Source organism: Oenanthe melanoleuca, chromosome 2 (assembly GCF_029582105.1).
Source record: "Oenanthe melanoleuca isolate GR-GAL-2019-014 chromosome 2, OMel1.0, whole genome shotgun sequence".
Taxonomy (NCBI): Eukaryota; Metazoa; Chordata; class Aves; order Passeriformes; family Muscicapidae; genus Oenanthe; species Oenanthe melanoleuca.
In genome coordinates this window covers 5,426,824-5,450,929 of record NC_079335.1, presented here as the reverse complement: position 1 = coordinate 5,450,929, position 24,106 = coordinate 5,426,824, and the positions used below count along the sequence as shown (strand labels likewise).

Sequence of the window (24,106 nt, the reverse complement as noted above, 5' to 3'; positions counted from 1 at the left end):
CACAGGCAAAGCTGACAGACCCTCCCTGAAATAAACCTGTGTCAGGACTGGCTTGAGTAATTAGCAAGACACAACATTTTTGGGGGGCCCTGAGCACTGCCAAGCAGGTCTACAGCAGAAGTGGGTGCACATCTGAGGTCTCTCTGAACACAGTGAGCAAACTGAAATACCTAAGGCTTTGTTCCTGCTCAGCTCTGCTTTTAAATGTCCATTCCAGGTATAATAAGCATTTGGTCTTTTCCTTGAGCCACAAACATTATTCAAATCCCAGAGCGACCCGTACTCTGTGAAACAGCTCTTCACAGTCAGGAGAAAATGTGGAACTGGGAAGCAACTCCATTTGGTTGAAGCCTCTGACATGGTAAAAATTATCTGGTATTTACTTCTAGTGAGTTTATGGGGATGGGAGAAGAAGAAAACATAAGTTGGATGATGTGAAAAACTGGAATAATTTGGGAAGATGCTGGATGCAGACATGGTCACTGGCAGTCAGTGACCATTCTCAGCTCTCAGGTTGTGCACACAATGTGGACACCCCATCAGATCTCCACACTGGCAACCTCTATTCCTCTCTCTCCTCCATCCCTGCTACACACAAAAGAAGTTCCTAAATGTGTGCTTAGTAGACAGCATAGATCCCTAATGCCCTCCTGCAAACCCATGGGAGGTGGAAAGTGCTTGGAATTGCAGTGCAGTGAGGAAACTCCATCCCTCTCCAGAGCTGCTGGCCTGGTAGTCCACCTCACCTAAAGGACAAAGGAAAAGCCTGGTTTATCTTAGCATGCAGCAGGAATACCTTGTCTCCTCGTGTTCCCTTTTCTCCTCTTTCTCCTTGTAGACCCTAAAAATAAAAATAAATAAAGGTTATAAAGCTAAATCCAAGTAGAGACATAATTACCTCCTCTAATTAGTCACCAAATCAATGTTCACATCTGCACAATCTATTCAAGTGAACCTCAAGGACATTTTCTGTGTTGCCTGTCCTCGAAGTTGGCCACAGGCACAATCCAAGCAGACTCAGAGCAGGGAGCACTTGTGAGCCCAAGAACATCTGTAATATTATATTGCCTGCAGGCCCATGACCCTCCTGCCAACAGCAGAGTGAGGGACAGTGAACACACCACAGCTGCAGATGGTCTGGAAAACAACCAATGCTCTGCATTTTTCAAGTTTCTTGTAAACAATGAGAATTTTGGTAAAGGACAATACTGATGAGAAAACCTATCGCATAAACAAGCAAGAATTCCTGTTCCTGGTGGGTTTGGATGGGGTAGCCAGACAGACAGCAGGTAGCTTTGAGAACTGGCAAAGGTTAGATCACTCTGTCCTGGGGGCCAGCACATTTTTGTGCTGTGAATGCAACACCAGTGTTCCTCAGGACTGCATAATTCATCTCCTCCCTGCTACACCAGAAACATTGCTGGAGCTTGGTTTCTTGTGGCACTAGCACAGACAATTGATTCCATGGGCACAAAGGGATTTCCCCTTCCCGTGGCTCTGCAAGCATCTTGCATTTTATCTGTATTGTAGAAACTGAGCAATCAGCTAATAGCTGTAGAGAGACAAATATTCTCAGACAGTAGTGACCTTTGTATAACTGACAAAGTGTATACTGCTTCTTGCTGTAATAATTTAAACTTCAGTTTACTTTACACTATAGTGGAGTTGTACCGCCAAGCTAATCAGAGGTACAAGTCTGGGTATATTTGGCTCTCAGGATGATTTACATAATCACCTAAATGGGCATGGCTATTTTATTCTAGAGCAGGTTGCTTAGAGCCCAGTGCAAGCTGCCCCTGAATGCTTCCAAGAATGGGGCATCCACGACCTCACCAGACAGCCTGTTCCAGAGTCTCACCATGCTCACAGTAAAAACTTGCTGCCATTATATCCAATCTAAATCTAACCCCTTTTACTTTAAAACTGTATCCATTATCCTATCACAACAGATCTTATTAAAAAGTTTGGCATGAATATTGAAAGGCCACATTAAGGTTTCCACAGAGCCTTCTCCAGACTGAACAACCTCAACTCTCAGCCTTATTTCACAGGAGAGGTGCTGCAGCCTTCCTACCAACTCCATGACCCTGTTCTGGTCCCACTCTCAGAGGCCCATGAATCTTTCCTGTGCTGGGACCCCAGTGATGGATGCAGCACTGCAGGTGGGGTCTCACCAGAGCAGAGCAGAGGGGCAGAATCATTTCCCTCACCTGCTGCCCATGGTGCTTCTGGGCTGTGAGTACACACTGTCAGCTCATGTCCAACTTGTCATCCACCAGCACCCCAAGTATTTCCTGGCAGGGCAGCTCACAATCCTTTCATCCCCCAGCCTGTGGGAGGTGACCCCCATCTGGATCATCAAACCTCAGAAAATCCAGTCAGCCTTTCCAGCACCAGTTTAAAGGCTGCTTAACAAGCTGGGACCACAAGACAGAGGTGCTAACTGGACAGAGTCTAATTTATTTTGGTCTTGCTGTCTGTTCATTCAGTGCAGGTTTGTCTCCTTAGCCCAAAGGCTATTCCCTGAGAGCTTTGAAAATATGACTGGAAATTTGATGAGAGGTGGTATTTTTTCTTGGTGTTCTGATGAAGTTTTCGAGCACCATATAAACGGTGCATCATCACAGACCAAAGCAATTGCATTACAATGGGAGCATCACAAAATCACCAGCTGTTATCTCAGTAATCAAGTAATTTCTGCTGACACCTCTCTACTGGCTACAGGTCTGTTCTCACTTAAAGAAGACAGACAAAACTCAGTCATGTCAAGAAAATTTCACCACTTGGACATAGTGCAGATAAGTAGTCAGACAGACTATAGACTGCTTAATAATAAAAGATATATCTGGGCAGAACACAGTGAAAAAGTAAGGAAAGTTTCTGGAGCGTTAGAAATTGAACAAGAGCCATGACTTACCGGTGCACCTACGTAGCCTTTAATGCCTGGAGGACCCTGCTTTCCCTCGGATCCCTGGCAAGGAATTGAGACACAGTAAACCACCAGAAGATCTTTCACATAAAAGACCAAGAATAAAAGCAGTTAGTCAGAAATGCAAGTTGCTCTTCCAGGCTCAAATTGAGCCTTCTTGACTCTCTCAGTGTTCATACAGGAGTAATGTCTTACTTTCCAACCATTTACCAAAAATGACACTCCAATATTTTCCTCTGTCCCCTCAGACATTAGCAAGTTTTATCCTTCTGCTTTCAGACTTAACCTACAAAGGCAAACTGTCCCATGCAGGTTTCCCTACAGGTTATTTCAGAAGCTTTGGCAATGTCAGTTGTTGCACACAGCACCTGTCAGAGCTCCTGAACAGTGTTAATGGAACAAAGCAAAGGTATATTGCTGCAAAGTGACCAGAGTCTTCAAAATATTGTATGTTTTGAAGAGTAAATGCAAATAAACAGAACTAAATTTTCCAGTGTTTATTTTTAGTGATAAGAAAGGAAGGGGGATCAGATAAATTTCATCAGTCCTTCAGCTGGTTGTGTACTGACTCACCCTGGAGAAGGTACACTGTAATGGAGAGTACTCACAGTGTACCTTTATATGTCTTACAATGCCTGAAAATTATCTTGATCCCCAGCTGAACAGGCTCAGCTCTCAGAGCTGTCCCATGGAGACAGGCTGGGCCTGGCAAGTTGACCTAGAGAACTGGTTTGGGATCTTATATCACCTATTTGACAGATTATTTTCTTACTTACATCACTTCCCCTTTCCCACCATTCTCATCTAACTCCTATCTAACCCTAAATGGGCAGCTGTAATGCATAAGGCTTCAAAACAGAGAGGGAAATAATTTAAAAATAATTACTACATTTTATATTAATAAAAGTTTCACGTTAAAAAGATAATGAAATTAAAAATGTAAGACATGTTTGCAATTAATTAGTATTAGAATTGAGGCTTCCCTCCCCCCACTCCCCCATGCAGGTTTAAAAGAACAGGGTTCAAGCATGAGCAAAGGTGGCTCTGGGATCAGACATGTGAGAACCTGTGCAAGGTCAGGAAGCATTGCAAGCTCTCTAATAGCAGAGGGAGAGCAGCAGGCATGCACCTAAATCTCTCCTTCAGCCTGCAGAAAAATACTGCTACCAAAGCCTAGGCAAAACCCCAAGAGAAACACAGTCCTACTCCAAGTTGTCCAAATTACAGAAATCCAACTCAGTTCTGTTACATAAAACGTGGTTTTAACACTCAGCAGAAGTTACAGAGAAACTGGTTTTGTCTGGATGAGATGTGCTGAACCCACTCAAGGCCTGTGCTGAGATCATGTCTGGTAAACCAGAGAAGCGTGAGACCTTCGACAGCTCGAGCAAGCAAGAAGGAAATTTGTCAAAATGAAACTCTTACCTAATACTTTTTATTTCAAAGGATTGATTTTTTTCCCCCCTCTCCCTCTGCTTTTTCTATTAAGTGCAGATAACTGTCAGTTCAGATGGGAATGCTATAGCTGTGTCTGTGCCACAGCAATGACAACCACAAAAAAACCTCTTTATCCTTTTATTAGAGATACAGGGCGGGGGGGCAGGGGGAACAAAGGAAAAGGTTGAATATTTGCTGCAGGATATTGCAGGCTAAAGGGTCTGATCTCAAAAATCCAAACTTTATTTCTCTGCTATAACATCATACAATGTAGAATCTGAGATATGGCCCTTTTCCTCTGGACCCACTTGTTCCGTTTAAATTAACCTGCCAGGTCCCACATATTTATGTGGGAGTTTTCCCCACTGACCAGTGAGCATTTCTTGCCATCTCAGACTACCATGACATCTGTAACCAGAAGCTCCAACACTTTAGCACAAGGCTGACTTTGATAACTCTTCTTTGTGTCCAGCATGTAGCCAGCAAGACCACACATCCTTCTTGGGGAACAAAGTAGTTTACCCTCCAAGTCTGATGAAAAAGAAAAAACCCACTCCAAACCCCTACAGTTTTATGCTGAAGACACTGAGCTAGGAACAATCTCTCCTGGAGACATCACTGAGAAGCAAAACCAGTAAAACCAGGGATGACATACCAAGGCCATTTAATTCCTGTAAGCTATACATGAATCCTAATGGGCTCAGCAGCCATTTCTGTAACTCTCTGGACTGAAATTCTACTATCAGAAGCCTGGAGGACTCTTATCTGTGCTACTGGAAGCTCCACACAATTAATGAGGTCTGTAAAAAGTACAAGACAACTTCTTAAAAGGAAGTGCTGGCAATTCCCACTGAAGCCAAAGGCTCCTCAGTCCAGGAGATAAACAAGGGGCTGAATTTCCTGGGGCACAGGTATCATTGCTGACAACACACTGGGCTTGCCTGGCTCAATGCTAATGAAGATGGATTGAGACCGGAAGGATCACAACCCAACCAACCAGAGAAACTGCAAGGTTTCTCCATGGAGCCTGGGGTAGAATTCAGAGCTGCTGTATTGATGCTGATGACAAAAATAAGTGATCTGGCAGAAAAACCCTAAATAATCATTACACCAGTAATTAGAGCTGTGACCTCTCTAATTGCTAACTCCACCCATCCTTATACTCCTTGTTCCATGTTGATGAGGTGCTCAGGCTTCACACTGAGGAGTAAAGGAGTGTGGATTCTTATTTTAGATTTTAAAACACTGTCAGCAAGTCAGGGTTGTTTCTTAAAATAGCTCAGGCCAGAATCCAGCTCAAGGACACTGCACACAGCCAATGCATCCACTGAGGTTAAATGAAAGTCACTGTGAAAACACACAATAATTTTATATTTAGGCACTGTGAGAGGCTGGGGTTGGCCAAGTTCATGTCTCCCCTGGGAGCTCCTGGCACTGTCCAGTCAGATGTCTTTAGGTCCAGCCCCACCAGTATCTGTCCTGCCCAACCCATAGATCTGAACTCCTTCTATTCAGCATTGCCCCATTAATTGGCTGGACTGCATGTTCCTGAAGAACCTGGTGGGAAATATGGAGCAGGATCTAGACCACCTTGAGGAAGATGTAGGTGCCTCAGTTCAACTTGCTTTGTAAAAGCTTTGCAAAGCAAGTGTGAGGAAGTTCATACAACAAAGAACATCATATAGCCTGCTGGTTTGAAATTCCATTACCTGAGACATTCAGGACAGAGAGAAAATATGTTTTTATTTGCTTGACAGGAGAGATGCAGCTAAAAAAGCATTTGTGAGCAATAAATTCAGCTCATTGCATCCAAGATCCAAATCCCACTGAAAGGCAAAATATTGAGTGTACCTTCACTCAGCTCAGCCCAGCCCTGCTTTGCATGTGTCATTTATCCCCTGCTGAAGCCAATATGGTTTCCACAGAGAGCCCTGGGATGCCTGCCAAGCATTTCTGCTAATCTACAAACTCCCTGTGAGTTCTGATACCCTCCTGATGGGACTTTGGGAAAAGGTGAATTTCCCTCTATGCAAAAACACAGAGGCATTTTGGAGACAGGGCTCTGTATAGCTGAGGAACACAGAGGACCTGCATATAACCTGTCTCAAGTCCTCTCAGAAAGCCAAGTGACAGTCAAGGCTTCACCTGGAAGGGTGCTGAGGTACTTAAGTCCTACTTGAGGATAATGGCATCACTGAACTCAGTGTGAGATTTAGGTGACTAGAAACAGATCTTCCAGAAGGATGAGATATTCAAAGGTCTTGGCTTGTATAGGAACAGAACTGAGTGAAGTCAATTCAGTCCATCAAACTGTTGTCCTTGCAGCATCTTTCACAGGATGAGCTGCACTTGCTGTGTGTGATACCCCTAAAAGCACACTTGTCACAGTGCACCATCTACTTTTTGTGTTGTAACAACAAGGCTGAAACCACCTGAGGAGTATTTATCTTCTCAATAACTGGAGGACAAGGAGAGCTGAGACTTTGAAAGAAGATTAAAGAATTGCTGCTTCAAAATTCACATTTCTGGTGCTCAGCTAAATCTTACCAGATCTGCATTCAGGAGCACCTTGTTGGAAGCAAACCCAGTGATATAAGCACTGGCTCAAGTTCTGTATCACTCAGGCACTGTTCATTGGTGGAAAACTGAAGCTCCCAAAACAGGCAGCAACATTCAGGACAGGATCCCTACATGATCTTTTTTTCAAGTCATAGAGTAGGGATAATAATTCTCATCTGCATCTTAGTGAGAGTTGGGAAAACTACTGAAGACATGACACATGGCTTTTGTGCCCCAAAACATGTTTTCTTCACCTCCTCCAGCTATACTGTTGATTGAACAGAAGTTATTTCTTCTTTTTACACAATTTGTAGAATTGCTGATACCTTAGCAGACTCCTGATGAAAATGAGCATTTTGAGTTCCTTCATTCACCAGTGGGAATATCAAATGTCTTCAACAAGGAGAAATTCAAGCCATGTAAATGTAAAAAGTCAGTGAAAAAAACATGCCTGCCCATGTAAAGAAGAAATGGAAAGCTTACCTTTGGACCTGCTGGCCCAGGCAGTCCAAATGCTCCTGGCCGTCCTGGTTCGCCCTGCAAGTAACAGAAATGTCTCTGGTAAACACAAAGCTTTTATATATAATGGCTGGGATAGCTCAAATAGTCAGTACATGCAGTTAGAAATAGTGACAGCCCTGAGTGCCACTACACAGAGATCTGAAGTTTACAATGTGTTTTACTCACAAAAAATGAAAGCAGAAAGAGAGAAAATGAAAACTGAAGCAGCTTTTCATCTACTCTCAAAACACAACCAAGTAGTAAAAAATGAGTTCCCTAAGTTGTGAACAGCTTGCACTGATTACAGTGTGCAAAGATGGATTCCTTGGAGTTAGCATAATGCATTTGGTCTGAATTGTCACCTTGCACTGTATAAACACATCTTACAAGGAATTCTGTGAGTGCAAGTGTGACACTGTCCAGCCCCGTGCCATGTGTGATGTGATGAAGTTGCAGCATTTCTGGAAGAAATATTGAAAAACTGTCAGTTTTTCCAAAGACAGTCAGTCGTGGAACACAGAAGAAATAGGATGTAAGGAAGAGTGCTTTTTTTGCAGTGTGTGTCACTCCTGTTGTGTACACCTGCCCTACAGAGAATCCTTTCCCAAGCTCCTTCAGTTGCCACCAACTGACTTCCACAAAGGGACAGTGAATGACATGGTGAAGGTTCAACACCAGGTTGAAGATATTTCTAAGTGCTGGTAATCAAGCAGTGGAAAGGATGCAAGGATCTAAAACACAGTGTCTGTGAGACACTGGAAAACATATTTGTGGTTTTGTGTTTCAACTGTAGTCCTCTTACAGGCAGTATTTGGTACTCTACATCCTTCTTGAACTCACCGTGCCCTCCTCCTCTTCTCTTAGTTTTTATCAGTGCACAAGAGGAGTTGAGGTCTTTTCTTTTGTGACCAAGGCTCCAATTTGTCCAGCCCATGTCTGTTGTGGAAACATAAGATGGTCCCTTGCACCTTTGCCATCTCTACTAGCCAAGGACTCCTTGCCAGCCATAAAACAAGTGGCCAGGCTCTGCAGCTGTTTACTAGCAGGTCCCAAACCACAGCTGCTGCCTCTCTCCTTAATGAATGAAACCAGAGCTGCCCTGGGGCCTCCAGCAGTGGTTAATCCATGGGACACCTGCCTTGGCTGCAGAGGTGTGAGGGAGAGTTTCAGGGCTGTGAACCTCCTGCCATTTGTTTCTGCTGCTCGTGAAATGGCCACACAAATCCCCCAGACATGCTCCACTCCAGGCAGATTGATTCCCACTGCCTGCCTCCTGAAAAGAAGGATTACATGGGAGGGACAAAAAGGCTTACAGCTTCTCCTTTGGCTCCATCCCTCCCCGGGGGGCCAGGTGAGCCCAGGGAACCCTGTAACAACAACAGAGTTATCATCAGCACAGCACTAACACCTACTGCAAGTGCAGTGACACATCTAGAAGAATAAGAAATTAGGAGAAACATTTCAACACAAACATTTATTATTTACAGTTTCTGGAGGAGCTGCTGCTGACATTAACACACTAGGGACGATTGATGAGCTGCTAATGAGAAACTAGGCACTCTTGTTCACTTAACTCATCTAAGAATAAATTAATATAAAAGCTCTGGAGCTAATTAGACACATAACAATCGAGTCATGCTCATATTATACTATCATCTTCTCTTAGCTTCTCTCTGCACCATTCCATTGTCTCAAAAATCACATTTTTATTTTTTTCCCCTCCTTGATTATACAGCATTCATCCCAAAGCTCAGAAGCCTCTAGGCAAAGCTATAATATACATAAGTAGTAAGCCTAAAAGCAAACAGAAAAGAGGCCTTGACATACTCAAGCAGTCCTCAGGAATGACCCTGGCCACTGGGAAGTGAACATGCAAAGGTGTAGAAAACAAAGAAACAGAAAGTCAAATGCCACTTAAATTCAAAATTTTACCGTTTAAAATCTTCCTATGCACCAGGATGAATGGAACTAAATATGCTGAGATTGGTAGCTCCCCAACTAACAGGAACAGCAGCAAATGTGGAGATAAAGCAAGTTTGCTGCCTGCAGCTGGCAATTTAAATAAATGGAGAGTGGAACAAACAACAGGCAAGTCAACACACAGTGAGGAGCTGCCTTAGTGCTTTTACTTCTAGGCACTGCAGCAGTTTTGTCTTAGGTGTGTTATTAAAAAAGGCTCAAGTGAGAAGCAGACACGGGCACTGCAAGCTGCCACTGTAGGCTGTGACTGTACAGGGCTGCTTTGTTGGGTGTTCCTTGGAGGGGCATCTTGCCTTGTGATCTGGAACATCTGCTATTTTATAAGAGGTGCAAAAAGTTTAAATTCCTAAAATTCCTCCTGCAAATGAGGATTTGATTAAGGGATTTCCAACAAATGTGTCCAAAGTAAATACCAGTCAACAGAATTAGCTCAGTACTGGATTTAATTTTGGTTTTTTTTTTCAGATGATGACACAGTAAGCAGTTAATGACCACCACAGTCCAAAAGTTACTTATGTTCAGTGCAAGTAAAGGCATAGTAATCTTTGGCCTTCTGTGTCTCATGTTAAAGAGACTCTAGTGTTTCTGTGTGTATTAGCTATTACATTTATGTATTTTGGGATTTTACAAAGTTTAGTCAAAGCTCATGCCTTTGAGCTCTCCGCAGATTTATCAAATGTGGCTGAGCATCATCAGTAGGTTTAAAACATTTAGGCTGTACTTTGATGAAAAAACAGTACAACATCACAATCTTCTTTTCTGAGAACCTTGCTTACACAAAATGAAACAAAATACAATACAGAGGTGAAACAAAATATAATACAGAGGTAAAACAAAAGACTTAGAGGAGGGTCAGTTTTCATTGACTTCCACAACAGCTTTATAAACTCTTAAACTTTTCAGAGTATAATTAATAAAGACTTGGACTTACTTTTTCTCCTTTGTCCCCTTTCAGTCCAGGAAAGCCAGGAAAGCCTTCTTCACCCTACAACACCAATGGAAAAAAATGTCTCATATCAAATGCCAAATTATCATTCTGTGGTAAATCTGTGTACTTTACAGTGCAGTTGTCATCTCTTGAGAACTGAGTCCAGCTGTATATATATATATATTTTTTTTTTTTTTTTTTTAGTTTAGTTTAAATAAATGGCATAGAAATTGACATGGAAAATTTTGGAAAAATTCAAATGTAGGATTTTTTTCCCTCTAGCTACTCTCATTAGGACATCTGCTTTTGTAAAAATTCACTAGCACAGAAAAATCCTTTTGCCAGAGCATTAAATTGCTAAGACGTTGATGTATATATTTCTAAGTTGTCTGCATACACATAAGAACTATCTAAACATGTAGATAAATTCAGGCCAAATTTTACCACATGCAGTCTTATTTGTGACTTTTTTTCTGTAAGTCTAGACTAGCAGACTTAAATGGATGTATTCCTAGGGCAAGGTTCCCTATTTTGACAATAGACAGTGTTTATTTATTTATTTATAGGTGTATTTGTCACTTAAAGGTAAACAGAGGATAGTATCTGAAAATATTTGTCCTGTACATACAAATTAAAGTCTTTACCTTTGCAATCATATTCCTTGCTAACAGAACCTTCACAAAGCACTCCAGAATTTGCAATGCAGCTGGTGGTAAAAACTATCTCTGCTAGGTTCAAATGGCTCTCTAATGAGATAGAAAACTCATCAAACAGCAAACGTGATTTTTGAGGAAATAATTTGCTCTAAGAGGTCAATATAACTTGAAGGAACTGCTGTTCCATGGCAAAGTGTGTCACACAGGTAGGAGAACAATTTATGTCTTTCCTACACAAAGGAAAAGGAGTTTGCGCAAGGTCCAGTTAATTAGCTTATTTTCTTGCCTGGTTTGTTTGTTTGGTTTTTTTTCTGCCATGAAATAACAACTGTTTGGCAAAGCTAAACAAATTAATCCTAGAAGCAGTCAATAAGTTTGAGACACAGTGCTCATAGAAATATTCATGCAGGACAGGAGAGTATCCACCAGCTTTTCAAGTTTTTCTCCAAGGAGAAAATTGCACAGAACCTAGACTCTAGAGACAGGTTTAACATCCCATGGGGACTCGCCACTGAAAGGTTACAGAGTGGGAACAGCTCCTACTTCTGCTCCTTCTGCTGACTTCCACTAGAATCATTAAGGGCATAAAAGACCTCCCAAGTCAAGTCCAACCATTTACCCAGCACAGCCAAGTCCACCACTAAACCACCTGCCACACCTGCATGTGTTTTCAACACTTCCAGGGATGGTGATTCCTTAACTTCCCTGGGCAGTCTGTTCCATTTGCTTGACCATTTAAAATTGCAAGCATTGTGTAAATATGAAAAAGAAATAGCAGAGGCAGAGAGCACAGGGCAGTGGAATAACTGCCAGGCAGACACTGTCTGAAAATGCTCTGGGATGGAACACAGTGGGAGAACAGCAGGCTCTGGCAGCTGGCATCCAGCCCTGGGGAAGAAAATTCCATCACATTCTTTGCACAAAGGCCAAACCCATTTTTGCCACTGTGAGGAATTAAAAATAATCCTGTATTCCCAGAGATTGGCTGCACTCCCAGCTTCAACACAATGGGAATCAGGTGGAGACATGTAAACCACACATAGCTGTTTATGCCATGCAATCCTATTGTCACCCATCTATTTCATGAAATTCAAAGGCTGTCCTTTTCTGGAGAAGCATCAGGACCAGAACAGCAAGGTAACAAGGACTTGGGAAATGAGAAACACCAGCAAAACAAGAAGAAGCTACTGATAAAGAGAGGAACCGACTCTAGCTTCTAATGCAGATTCCCTTAGGTTTAGCCTGTATTTTCTGGAGTAGTTTTACATTTTAGATGGGGTGACCTTTTGCATTTTTCATCAATAGCTTTGTGGAGAAAGACTTGAATGTGCAGGTAGTGGTACCTGTGAGGTATTTTGCAGTAACAAATACGGCATTTGCAGTAACATATAAGCTTGTCTTAGGAAGTTCTTAAAAAATTAAATACTATAAGCTGAGGATTTCTGAGCACTAGAAAAGTCACTCTGAAAACTCCATCCTTCATTCCTCAAAGAATTGATAACAATTCTGCAAGAAAATTAGGAAGGTTTTCCGAGCCATACTGAAAACAAAATCTTAACAAAAAGCTTAATTCAATAAAAAGGACAGAAATTTGACTTTCTTTGTATTTGCTTTTAAATGGAAACCTTCAGAGCCACACAATGGATACAGAGCAAAGGGTAACCACCACTTCTCTTCTTCCAAGGGCTCTCAGAGCAGGGCTCACATGGACACATGGGTTGTCCAGAATGAAATGTCACATCATGAGGAACTTCAAAGCACAGGCAACTCTCAGTTGCTACAGACTGGGGTGATGAAGAATAAAAATACTCTTCTTGGCTTCAGCCAACAAGAAAAAAAATACAGGAGATCTGGGTAAGGACAGACACACCCGGAGGTTCCTTTGTTAGTTTGTGTACAGCAGCAAAATTATTCCATTTCTATATTTGAGGAAGGATGTCCTCCTGGGACACCAGCATCCTCTGGATTTACCAGACCATGCCAGCTCCATACTCACCATATGCACATGCACCCTAAGTGTTGTAGGTCATGTAAAAATGCACCTCATTTGGGTTACAGTGAGCCCCACTCCCCACAGTTTATGGAATACAATATGTTCATGGTCTGTGATCAAATTTTATCCATGTTTGCCATGGTGTAACCCCAGGCAGCACCAAAGCCCCACTCAGCTGCTCTCATTCCCCCACCAGTGGGACTGGGAGAGAATCAGAAGGGTAAAAGCTTGAAAACACATGGGTGGAGATAAAGACAGTTTAATAGGGAAAACAAAAGCCAAGCACATCAGACCAAGGAATTAGCTCCCTGCTTCCCATGGGCAGGCAGGGTTCTGCCATCTCCAGGAGAGCAGGGCCCCATCACAGATAATGGTTACTTGGGAAGAAAAACACCATCACTGCAAATGTGCCCCCCTTCCTCCTTCCTCCCTCTCTTTATATACTGAGCATGATGTCACATGGTCTGGAATATCCCTTTAGTCAGTTTGGGGTTCCTCCCCAGTGTGGCCATGGAAAAAGCAGAAAAGGCCTTGGCTCTGTGTATGCCCTGCTCAGCAATAACAAAAACATCTCTGTATTGTATTTGTATTTGCATTTGTATTTGTATTGTGTATGTATCAACACAAATCCAAAACACAGCCCCATACCAGCCAGTGGGCAGAAAATTAACTCCCCATCCCATTAACCCCATCCAAAACCAGTACAACATCCCATGTAGATCCTGCTATGTCTGAGTGGAAATAATGATGAAATTACAGAAAAAATAACCTTATTTTCTAGATGATATATTTCATCAGAGTGGGAAAAACTAGTGCACAGATTTTGCCATATCCAACCTCATAACAAATTTTGTCTGAAGAGACCTAAAACAGAAAAGGAAGGAATCTGCAGGTATAAGGAGAGATGTAGAGATAGAACAATTCTATATTACCTGATCCTAGAGAGACATCAGAAGCACATAAAGGAAATATTCCTCAGTGATGTTTTTAAGCAATACACTAAAATTTAAATGTTTTTCTTTCCTCCATTTGCAGCTCCTCAAGCAGCTGCCAAGTTTACAAATATTTCTTCTAACTTGAGAACAGCTGCGGCCTATAATCACATATTTTATTTGAAACTCTGGGTTGTGGCCTATGTTAATGAGAATAGAACAAACTAAACAAAACAAAAAAAAGGGGGGGAGGGGAGGGAAGTCAGGCCAAAGCACATGGTAAGATTCTCATTTGCCTGTCAAACTCAAATAAATCACTTGTCTCCCTTCAGCATACAGAACAGACAACAGATCATTCTAAGGTCAATTCCATACATTTTATTTATTTTATTATCTTATGAACTGGTCTACATCTCACACAAAAGTGCCACTTTTATAATCCTGGTATGAAATTAAAATTTCTAACCCTGTCACAAAATATCAATGGAGGTGTCATTGGGAGACCTGCAGAAAGTCTGCCAAGCAAAACCCATGAATCACACACTCAGCATGTTGGCAGCTGCACAAACTGGGGGGTCTAGAGCTAAAAAATAGCAAGATTTGAAGAGAAACAGAACAATTGGGCAAGATTAAATGGAAACAGAAAGTAAAATTGAACTGTGGAGTGGTGGCAGTTCACCATTAACACCCCCTCTCTCCTTTGTTAATTAACTTCACAGCATCCCTGTGAAATGAGAAGGGAGTTACAGCAACTGCAATATTGCTGTCACCTCATGAGGGTGATCAGTCAGAGGTACAGCAGAGCAGAGGACAAAGATCCCAGAGTCTGGGGCAAAGACAGAAACTCACTTAGATTTCCTGTGACCCAGTTCAGTGCCTTAACCATACATTTATTATTTCTCCTGGCTCTCTGGCCTGCATCTAACTTGGCAGCTAGATGTTCATGAAGAATAAATGAGAAGATGATGGGTAGCTGTCCTATTGCTGATCCATGGTTACACACTGAATTGTTATCAGTGTTGTCAATTGTTACCAGTCACATGAAGTGGGAGGACAGAAGGGATGTTGAGTTGGGTCTTCAGGTTCAAATGTCTTAGAACACTTCCAAGAGACCTCGTGGTCTGGAAGAAAGCAGTATCTTTCTCTTCAGGGTTTCTCCATTCAAGGGAACCAAGCAAAGACATACTAAATATTTTATTGTAAATTTTGAGGTTTTTGGGGTTTTTTCTTAGAGAGGCAGGGCAAAGACCAGGGTTTCATTAAAAGCCAGGGATGATCTGCAGATCAACTGAGAGGCAGAGTTGCAGTGGATATGTGTCACCCAGCTCCATTTTCAAAAGCTGCTGACCAGACAGGCAGCACAAATAACTGCTGTTCTCCAGTGTCCAGATGCAGGATTCTATTAGCTCAAGGATGCTAAAGCCCTATTAATATCTTATTAATATTTGACACCAAAGCTGGTCTAGTCTTCTGCTTCCACATAAAATAAGACATTCGTCTCGACTTGGAGTTTGCTGCAGTAAAGAAAAAAGAAATGAAGAAAATCTTCTCTTCTGGGTCTCTATTATATTCTGATTTAATAAACAGAATGCTCATGTGGACATGATACACTGGGGTCAGTAGAAGTCATAGGTTCTGCAGGACTATCAGGAAATCCAGCCCAGTGCAAACAACTGTTTAAATGATAACTATTGGTGGATTCTGTATTTCCAACATATGAAAGATTTTATTTAATACATCATGTAGAATTCAATTGTCCCCAAAAGGTACTTTCCCAGGAGATACTAATTTTCAAAAGCTCTCTAAACCCTTGTATCTTATCATGAATGTCATGGACCCTCCCATGAGACCAGAAGGGTCCTTCTGACCCTCCATTTTATGATCATGGATCTTCTGGGGAGAGCAGATTCCCCATTTTTCAGATTCCAACAGATATCTTGCTCTCAAGAAACCTGATACTCCAAATTTTCGTAACAGGTAAAGCAACAGCTGGGTTGTAGCTAATTTGACACATGGTCACCTTATAAGCATGAGAAAAGATGCATCAGAGCTCACTCACCTGGCACAGCTCCACAGTAATCCAGGTCAGTGTAGAGTTCAGAAAAACACAGAAACATCCTGAAGATTTCAAAGTTGTCACTGGTGCCCAGAATTCTGTCCATCAGCTTCATATTATCTGCTTCCTCACCAAGACACTCCTTCACTCCCTGCTGGGGTGGTCAGACACCCCTGACAGCTCCTGAACTACTGCTCCATCTCCAGCCCAGGCTGAGCCACGTGGAGAATGTGCCTAAAGAAAGCACCTCTGCAGCAGAGAGCACAGGGGAGTACAACTCTTCTGTTTGAAATATTCCTGTGCAACAGCTGGAGTTGCTCAATCAATTGCTGAAACGTTCACATTAAGCAACAGTCAGGAGTTTGCAGAGCTATTTATGATTTAACATAATGAATAGGAGGAAAAATGTAATTGGAAATAATCAGTACTATAATACCACAGAGGAATAACCTGACAAATACACTGGACTACGATGAGTTAGGTTTGCAGAAGTAAGACTAATAGACCCCAAAAGTTCATTTCTTAGAAACCTTAAAATATAAAAAATATAACTCTGCTCCAGAAACTTCTTTGCCCTGAAGCACAAGTTGATGCTCTTTGCCAGCACCTGACATTACTCAGGAACAGAGGGAAGTCTGCATTGAAACAGAAAAAATATTCCAGTCATGTATCATGACACTGATGAATTAAGTCCTTACATCTAAAAAAAAGTACACAGAAAATGGTTCTGGTCTTGTGGATGATTTGACACATAATGGTTGATACTTTTTCTTGCAAGAATAATCTATAAATTCCATTTGCTCTGCTTCTGGGATATTTCTGATGCTTCAGATCTCCACATACCACAGTTCAGTAGCTCCAAGAGGAGCTCGTTAGGGCAGAGGAGTAATGTGTCACAGCACTCCAAACTCTGGTGTTGATCTGCTTTTAACCATTTTCTGCTACTGATATTCCACATTCACCCCTTAGTCTATCTTCTGGTGCCTCACTGAAATATGTACAGTGCTTTTCTTTGGGATTAACTGCATCATCTAGTCCATGATTCTTCTCTCCTTTGAAGAGTCCCTTCCTTTAAATCTCTCCCTGCTGGGTAAATTTGCCACATCACTGATCATTCTTCTCATTGCTCTTTGAAAGAGCAATATCTCTCCACACCTCTCTGTAAATGTCACATCCAAACTGAAGAGAACATCTGCCTAAAGTCCTATCACCACCTACTTATAAGCTGCAGTGATGCACTTTTCTTCACTGCCAAACACACCTGAGGCTGCTCAGTCAAGTCCTTGCCAAAGCTATAAATCTCTTTGATCCAGCCAGACACAGAACTAGATGATTTTTAAAGCCCCTTCCAAACCAAACTATTCTGTGATATTATGCTATTTCTTTATGAAGTAGTGCTGCTCCCTAGGTCTTTTTCACCTCAGAGGTTATGACAAAGTTCATGATCCTTCTTCCCGTTTTATTTGGACAATGAGGTATGGGAAGGGGAAAAGCTCTGAGCAAGATCTTACTTGGAACCAGTGACAAGGACAGAAAAAACCAAGTCTCCAGAGACCCACACCTACTCCCAATATCAAATGTATCAGATATCCTTGAAATACCAACCACTAAGGGTCCACACACTGCTTCAGCAGGACAGCAAATTTTGTCATTAAAAAACCGTACATTTTCCTTATTTGGCACTTAATACTATGTGTTCATTTATTACTCAGCAGGGTCTGAGACCCAAAACTCCATCTTCCTGTCAGTGCCAGTGACAGGAGGCCTTGTGGGCTCTGGGAGACACAAAATCCCAAGGTAGCACTTAAGAAAAAGGGTGAGAGACACAGAACAGGAAATTAAAGGTGTCCAGAGTTGGTTGCACAGGGGCAAGTTAAGAACAGAATAAAATCCAGCTGCCCTTACCTGCCCCTCAGGGAACCCATGAACAAGGCACCTGCACCTTCTCAGCCATCAAAGGTTTCCCAAGCACAGCCCAGCAGCAGCTCTCATCAGTGGAAAGGGGAAAACCCATCTGCTTAACTAGAGAGATTAAGCAGCAGGGAGTAGGGCAGGGAGTGCTTAGGAAACCTTTGATGGACCAGTGATAGCAATTTACTTTGTGTAAGGCTCTCTGTGATTCCTTAGGCTATGAGCTGCACTTCAGAGGGTATGCTCCAGACTGCTGGGAAAGCTGTTTTATTTCCCACCTAACAGGCAGATAATCCATACCTACCCACTACAATATCACTCTCAGGAGCATCCTGCATTCCAACAAGATTTATCATTTACAGAATCAAGACAATCTGTTTTTTCCCACCCTCTCCTCCCAATTTATTTTCAGAAGAAACATGGAGCTGGCAAATCTCTCTTACATGCTTCCTTTCCTCACTGCCAGTGGATCTTGGCAGAGAAATCCTCTAAAGAAACAAGTGCTGGAGATTTTGCAAACTTCTGGCTGCCAGTAGATGTCCTTGCATACCAGCAATGTACCTGCCAGCCAGGGGGCAAAGCTGAAAAGAAATAAATTTTCTAAGTTTATGTAAGGGGAAAAAAAAGGGGAGAAACTAAGTTACTAGCACTCTTACACTGCTAAGAATTAAGCTGTCACAATCACAATAAGCATGTGAGCTGACTTCGAGTTGTTTATTGCAATCTGCAGCTGTTATTCTGGGTCACAGAAACCCACAAAACTTATCTAAAACCCTCTAATTATGGTTAAGAAAAAGAACTCCATCAAACCATGGTTATTTAGCTCTGTAGAATGTGCTTTAACTACAGTTAAGAGGACACAAAAATAGTCAGCATGCAGACCAAAATGGGCCACATGCACAAGAGGATTCGGAACATACTGAGTAAGGCAGATAGGAACATTATTAGAATTTACCTTTTAATGGGAGGATTCTGAGGAGAAATCCCAGATATGAACAACTCCAGTGAACTGTATGACAGCTTTATGAAGTAGATGAGGTATTAGTATACAGATGTTTAAGTGCTGGACTGAGAGGTTAAGTGCTCTTAACCAGCACCCAGTAGCTAAGAATAGTTCTTGAGCCAAAGAACAGTTCCAGTACCAAAAAAAAACCAAACCAAAACCAAGCCCAAAACATATATATATATAATCCCTGCAGACTGTGCTTTCAGTTTGCATTACCAGGTCAGCTTTACTCAATAAAATAAGAAGACTGCAATAAAATAAGAAGACCTGAGCACTAAGAACATGGGAACACAACCCTGAAGAGGCAATGTTTCCATAGACACTGTCTCCAAGGAACACCAGTGACAGGGCATTGGGGTTTTGTTTTGGCTTCAGATTTCAACTCAATATTATCTCTAAACTTGGAGATGTCTCCCCATTTTGTTACTGTCAAGATGTGCTCACTGAAGGAGCCAGCAGGGATGCTGGTGCACCAAGGCTCCTGCAGCCTGCTTCTGCCTTAGCCTCTCTGGGGAAACCCTTCAGCTCACCAGCCCTGGGTAAAATGGGTGGCATTTGTGAGTCTGGGGACTTGGTGACACTACCTGAACACCACAGCAGCCCAAGCAAGTTCTGTAACCTCACTGGAGCATCTTCCCTGCATGGGCTCACCATGCCAGCAATGAAAAGGAAACACATATCTCTTGAAATGATAATTAGCTGTATTTGGAAGTTGCAGGAATAAGGACTATTTCTTGGTTCACATAAACTTTGCCCCCACATAATTTAAGAACTCAGAGAACACATTCTGCTATTAGAAGTTCAAGCTGGTTGCTCCCTCTCCTTTGTACTGAAGCTGTTTTCAAGCTTTCACCTCTGGCCCTTGGGTCTAAAAGATCCTTTCCAGCCTGAGCCTTTACCTGCCAGCAAATCACACAAACCACCCTCCTGGTCCCAAAATGCATCCCTTAAAAACACACAGATGAAAGCTCTCTGTCTCCATCGAGCCAGCCTGCAGCACCAGACTCCAGCTATGCCTGCAGCACTTTTCACAGGCAGATCTGCACTCATTTTCTTGTGTCCCAAGTTGCTGGATGCTGGCCAGCCCTGACCTAAAGGCACAGTGCTCGTGCTAATTTGGTAAATCCTGCTGACAGCAGAGCACAGGGGTAAAAAAGCATCAGGGCTTCCAGGTCAGGCCTTTCGTATTTTCAGCTGCCTCGGGGCAGACAGAGCACAGGGCTCTGTGTGGAGACACTGGATCTGACAGAGCAGATGTCCACAGCTTTTCCAGAAGCCCCAAAAATGGCAATAACTCCAATTTGGAAGAGAAGGGAAAGCAAAGCCTTTGTTTGAAGGATCTCATGGGCAAGATGTACAGACCTAGAGGGAATGAAGCTCTTCAGCCTAATTTTAGGGGAACAAAGACTTGCTGCTCTGCTCAAGGTCTTTAGAGCCAAGTTCCAAGTCTGGATGTCCTACAGTCTAGCCCAGAGCCTGAACTATCTGCTTGCTTTTCTTTTCTATGCTTGGCCTTGCAGTCACTGCATCTCTAATAAGCCAAGCCACTTCAGAGACTTTTTTTCTCCTTAGAAATACTGTAATAATTCTTCTGCATTTTTATCAGAGTCATTACCATGAAAAAAAATTTCTAGGAGAATACAGACTTAATCTACTAAAGTTGTTTCTCATAGTCATTGCTGCCTGTGTGATTATTAGCATGAAGGGAAACAGATAAAGCTCAAAAGGAAAGCTTGGATACTCTTGGAAACTCATTGGTGAGGGAAGTCCCAGTGCAAAACATAATGAAACCTTCATCCACCACCTCTGCAAAAGACTGGGGGTTGGAGTTAGAGGTTTTCTCCTCTGACTAATTGGTTTCCTGTGAAAAAATCATGGTAGTGATCACTTGATCCATTTGCTTCCTGACACCTTTTTCCTACTCTTCTTAAACAGGTGTGAATAGTGTTGGCCTAAAGCCTGAACAAACTATGGAAATTTCTGTCCCTTTCTGGGCAACAAAAGTGTTAGGAATATTCAAGATCTGTACAGATGTCTAAGAACAGCTACCAGCAGTCAAGACAAAGGTGCAGTGAGCTCCTGGCCCATCTGCCTCAGTTTTCCTCATGGGAGACTCCTCAAACCTTCTCTCCTGTCACCAGTCACAGTTTGCAGAGCTCCACTGACATCCTGAAGCAGAGAATATCTTTGTAGTCACTAGAGGTTTACAGATGTCTCTCTCTAATCATATGCACTGTTTCAAACACAAAATTTTAACCTCCAGAACAGTCTGCAAAGAGGTGTTTCAATACCTGCTAGATGAAAAGCAACTTCATTTTGTTCATTTTATACTTCCTTCTCCTTCAGTTTTACAAGAGAACAAAGAGTGAAAAATAATTTCCCACTAATCTCTCCATACCACTCAAATTTTGACAGATTTGTGTCTTATTCCCCCTAAAGTCATCACATTTCCAAGCACCTTCCTGCCTGCAGAGCCTTCTTACTGCTCTTGGTCTTTGAGAAGCTGGAAGGGTGTCTCAGCATCATTGCAGAGTGCTCAGTACTTTGCAAGGCAAAGGCACAAGTTTTTGAAGCCTCCCACTTAAATTTTGCATGGAGGCATTAGAAGGGCTGTGCCCAGGAATGGAGACCTCATGCTCTACAGAAACTCCTTTGTCAGATATGAATTCTCTGACTTTCATCGAGTTACTGAAACTCCATTTTGCTTGAATCTTCCTCAAAAATGCTCTCCAGATGCTCCTGCTGCCCTCACTCCTCTCCTGCCCCTGCTCCTCTTGAATCAATAGGGATTTGAAGATGTGAGTTATAACCCTTCCAGGATCAGGACATCTGGTTTAGCAGATAGCCACTTGAATAGCCTCCAGAGTAAAGCCAAAGCATTCCCTTTCAGGGTAATGATGTTACAGAATTGGATATTTACCCACATATAATAATCAGTTCAAAAACAGAAGTATTTGCAAACCTGAATGAACACACAGTAAAGGGACACAGATTTATGGCAGAAATATGATAGACTACATCTAATGTGAAAGGGATTAAGAACTCCAAGGGCTGAAAGATGACAGTCAACAGGGGAAATTTAAGATCTGACACAGAGCAGCAACAGGTGAATCCCACCTCTCCAGGAAATCCACTTGAGAGTGGTTTACAAGGGCACCTGTAGATGCATTATGGTATTTTTCTTTTTTATTTTTTTTTATATATCTATGTACAATAACTTGGCTGCATACACACGCTTCTGTACAATAAAAAGCATCCTCCATCACTCTGAGCTATTTAGGCCTGGCAGAACATACCAGGCTACTGCTTGAACCAAGTGAGTTTCCTGAGTTTAAGTCACACATGTCAACACAAATCAGGTTTTTAGCCACAGCTCCTATTATCTTGGGGTTTACCACTAATGATGTGCTGGACATGTTATCTATACTAATACAAGCATCCTTTTGGCGTTAACTTGGTGATATAACCAAGGTGATGACCTGGAGAAGCAAGGCCAGTACCTCTCATGTCCTTCTGGAAAACACAGGATTTTTCTCTCTGACAAATGGCTCAGACCTCACACAAATGCCCAACAAACAGTACTTGGCAACAGCGTGGTATGGCAGGTGTTTGGCACTGGCATGGCTGGAGAGCAAGGCTGTAATAAGGGGATGATTTTAATCTTGTCATCTCACTCTTTTCAAAGGTGAGACCACTTTGTTCCATCAACATTTGGGATGTGAGCTTTGTCCTTTTAAAGAATCCCACAGCACATGCATGGCAACAACCACACAGACTGCAGCTGTTAGTAAAGTCCAGCATCTCTGATCCAGCTTTCCAGCACTGGCTCATCATACCCATAAAAATCAAGGAAGCAAAGCTGTCACAGCCAAAGGGAGAAAAAATAATTCCTGCTCATGCAGCCATTGCAGTGCAGCAGGCAAAGGAGACACATGAATCCTCCCTTTCCAGGTGTTCTCCTCTCTGGGAAGGTTTTAATTTCACAGGTTATTCTACTTCAGTGGTAACTGTCATTGCAGGCACTTGCAGCCCTGCTCCCTGTGGTTCTGATGCTTCTTGAGCACTGGAACAGAATGTGCAGGGCATGGTCATGGCACCAAGCCTGTCAGAGCTCAAGAAACATCTGAATTGTGCTCTTAGTTACAGTTTAGTCTGAGTAGTCCTGGAAGGAGCAGGGAGTTGAATTAGATGATCCATATGGATTCCTTCCAACTTGAGATAGTCTATGATTTTATGATTCTGGATCCCAAGGCTCTCTTTTTAATCAAGCCAGCAACACAAACCTGATAAATCTTCGTTCTGCATCAGCAGCAGCACTGACACTGAGCCACTGGGTGCCCATGGGGCACAAACACCCTGGGTCCCATAAGCCCTCCTTCCACAGATGAGAACAAGCTGCCTCAGCTGGCAGAGGCACCAAATAAACACGACAAGCTGACCATAAACTCAGCATCCTCCAAGCCTACATATTTGTTTGGGTGCTCAGTGCTGTCTGGCTACTCCAGCTGAAGAAGTTCTGCACTGTGACATCTTTCTACTTTTCTCTCTCCAGACCTGCAAACCGTTTGTCTCTGCATGAAAATAATACAGATGGAATGATATTTTCTGACTTTTTCTGCAGAATTCAGTTCTGCACTGTGACATCTTTCTACTTTTCTCTCTCCAGACCTGCAAACCGTTTGTCTCTGCATGAAAATAATACAGATGGAATGATATTTTCTGACTTTTTCTGCAGAATTCAAAACATAAGAAAACAAGAACTTGCTTCAGCCACAGCACACCTAATACCATAAACATCATGTTTCCCACCACACTGCTGGCTCTCACCTCCTGCCAAACATTAGCTGGTTTCCAAAGGCTGAATCCTGAGTCTCAAAGGCTAAACAGTGTCTGCCAGTGGCAGGACTGCAGGAAAATGAATGCAGAAATGTATTCTTTATGGCCCCCATGTCTCTAGCCTGGCTCAATAATATTTCCTGCCATGAGCAACTGGCGTTTCGATTGTAATTTCACATGATGAATTGCCACTGTATACAATCAATACATCATAACCACAGAAAGAGCAAATGAGAAGCTGCAATGGGCATAAATGCCATGTTCTCTCTAGTGCAGCATTCTTCCTTTCCCATCACAATCCAATATTGTTTGAAATTCTCTGAGCAATTGAGTAGCCACAGATTCCCTGAAAAACATCTCAACAAATTCTTAATCTCATTTT

At 42.4% G+C, this 24,106-nt stretch overlaps 1 protein-coding gene across 1 annotated transcript in view; it reads right to left on the bottom strand.

The window, feature by feature from the left end:
• COL22A1 (collagen type XXII alpha 1 chain) overlaps window positions 1-24,106 on the bottom strand; it is a 218,091-nt gene that overhangs the window by 96,105 nt on the left and 97,880 nt on the right. The window contains exons 13-16 of the mRNA XM_056485694.1: window positions 8,740-8,793; window positions 7,409-7,462; window positions 2,918-2,971; window positions 797-841 (exon numbers count right to left, since the gene is read on the bottom strand). Coding sequence (XP_056341669.1) covers window positions 797-841; window positions 2,918-2,971; window positions 7,409-7,462; window positions 8,740-8,793 — 207 coding nt within the window. The remainder of the gene's footprint in view (window positions 1-796; window positions 842-2,917; window positions 2,972-7,408; window positions 7,463-8,739; window positions 8,794-24,106) is intronic.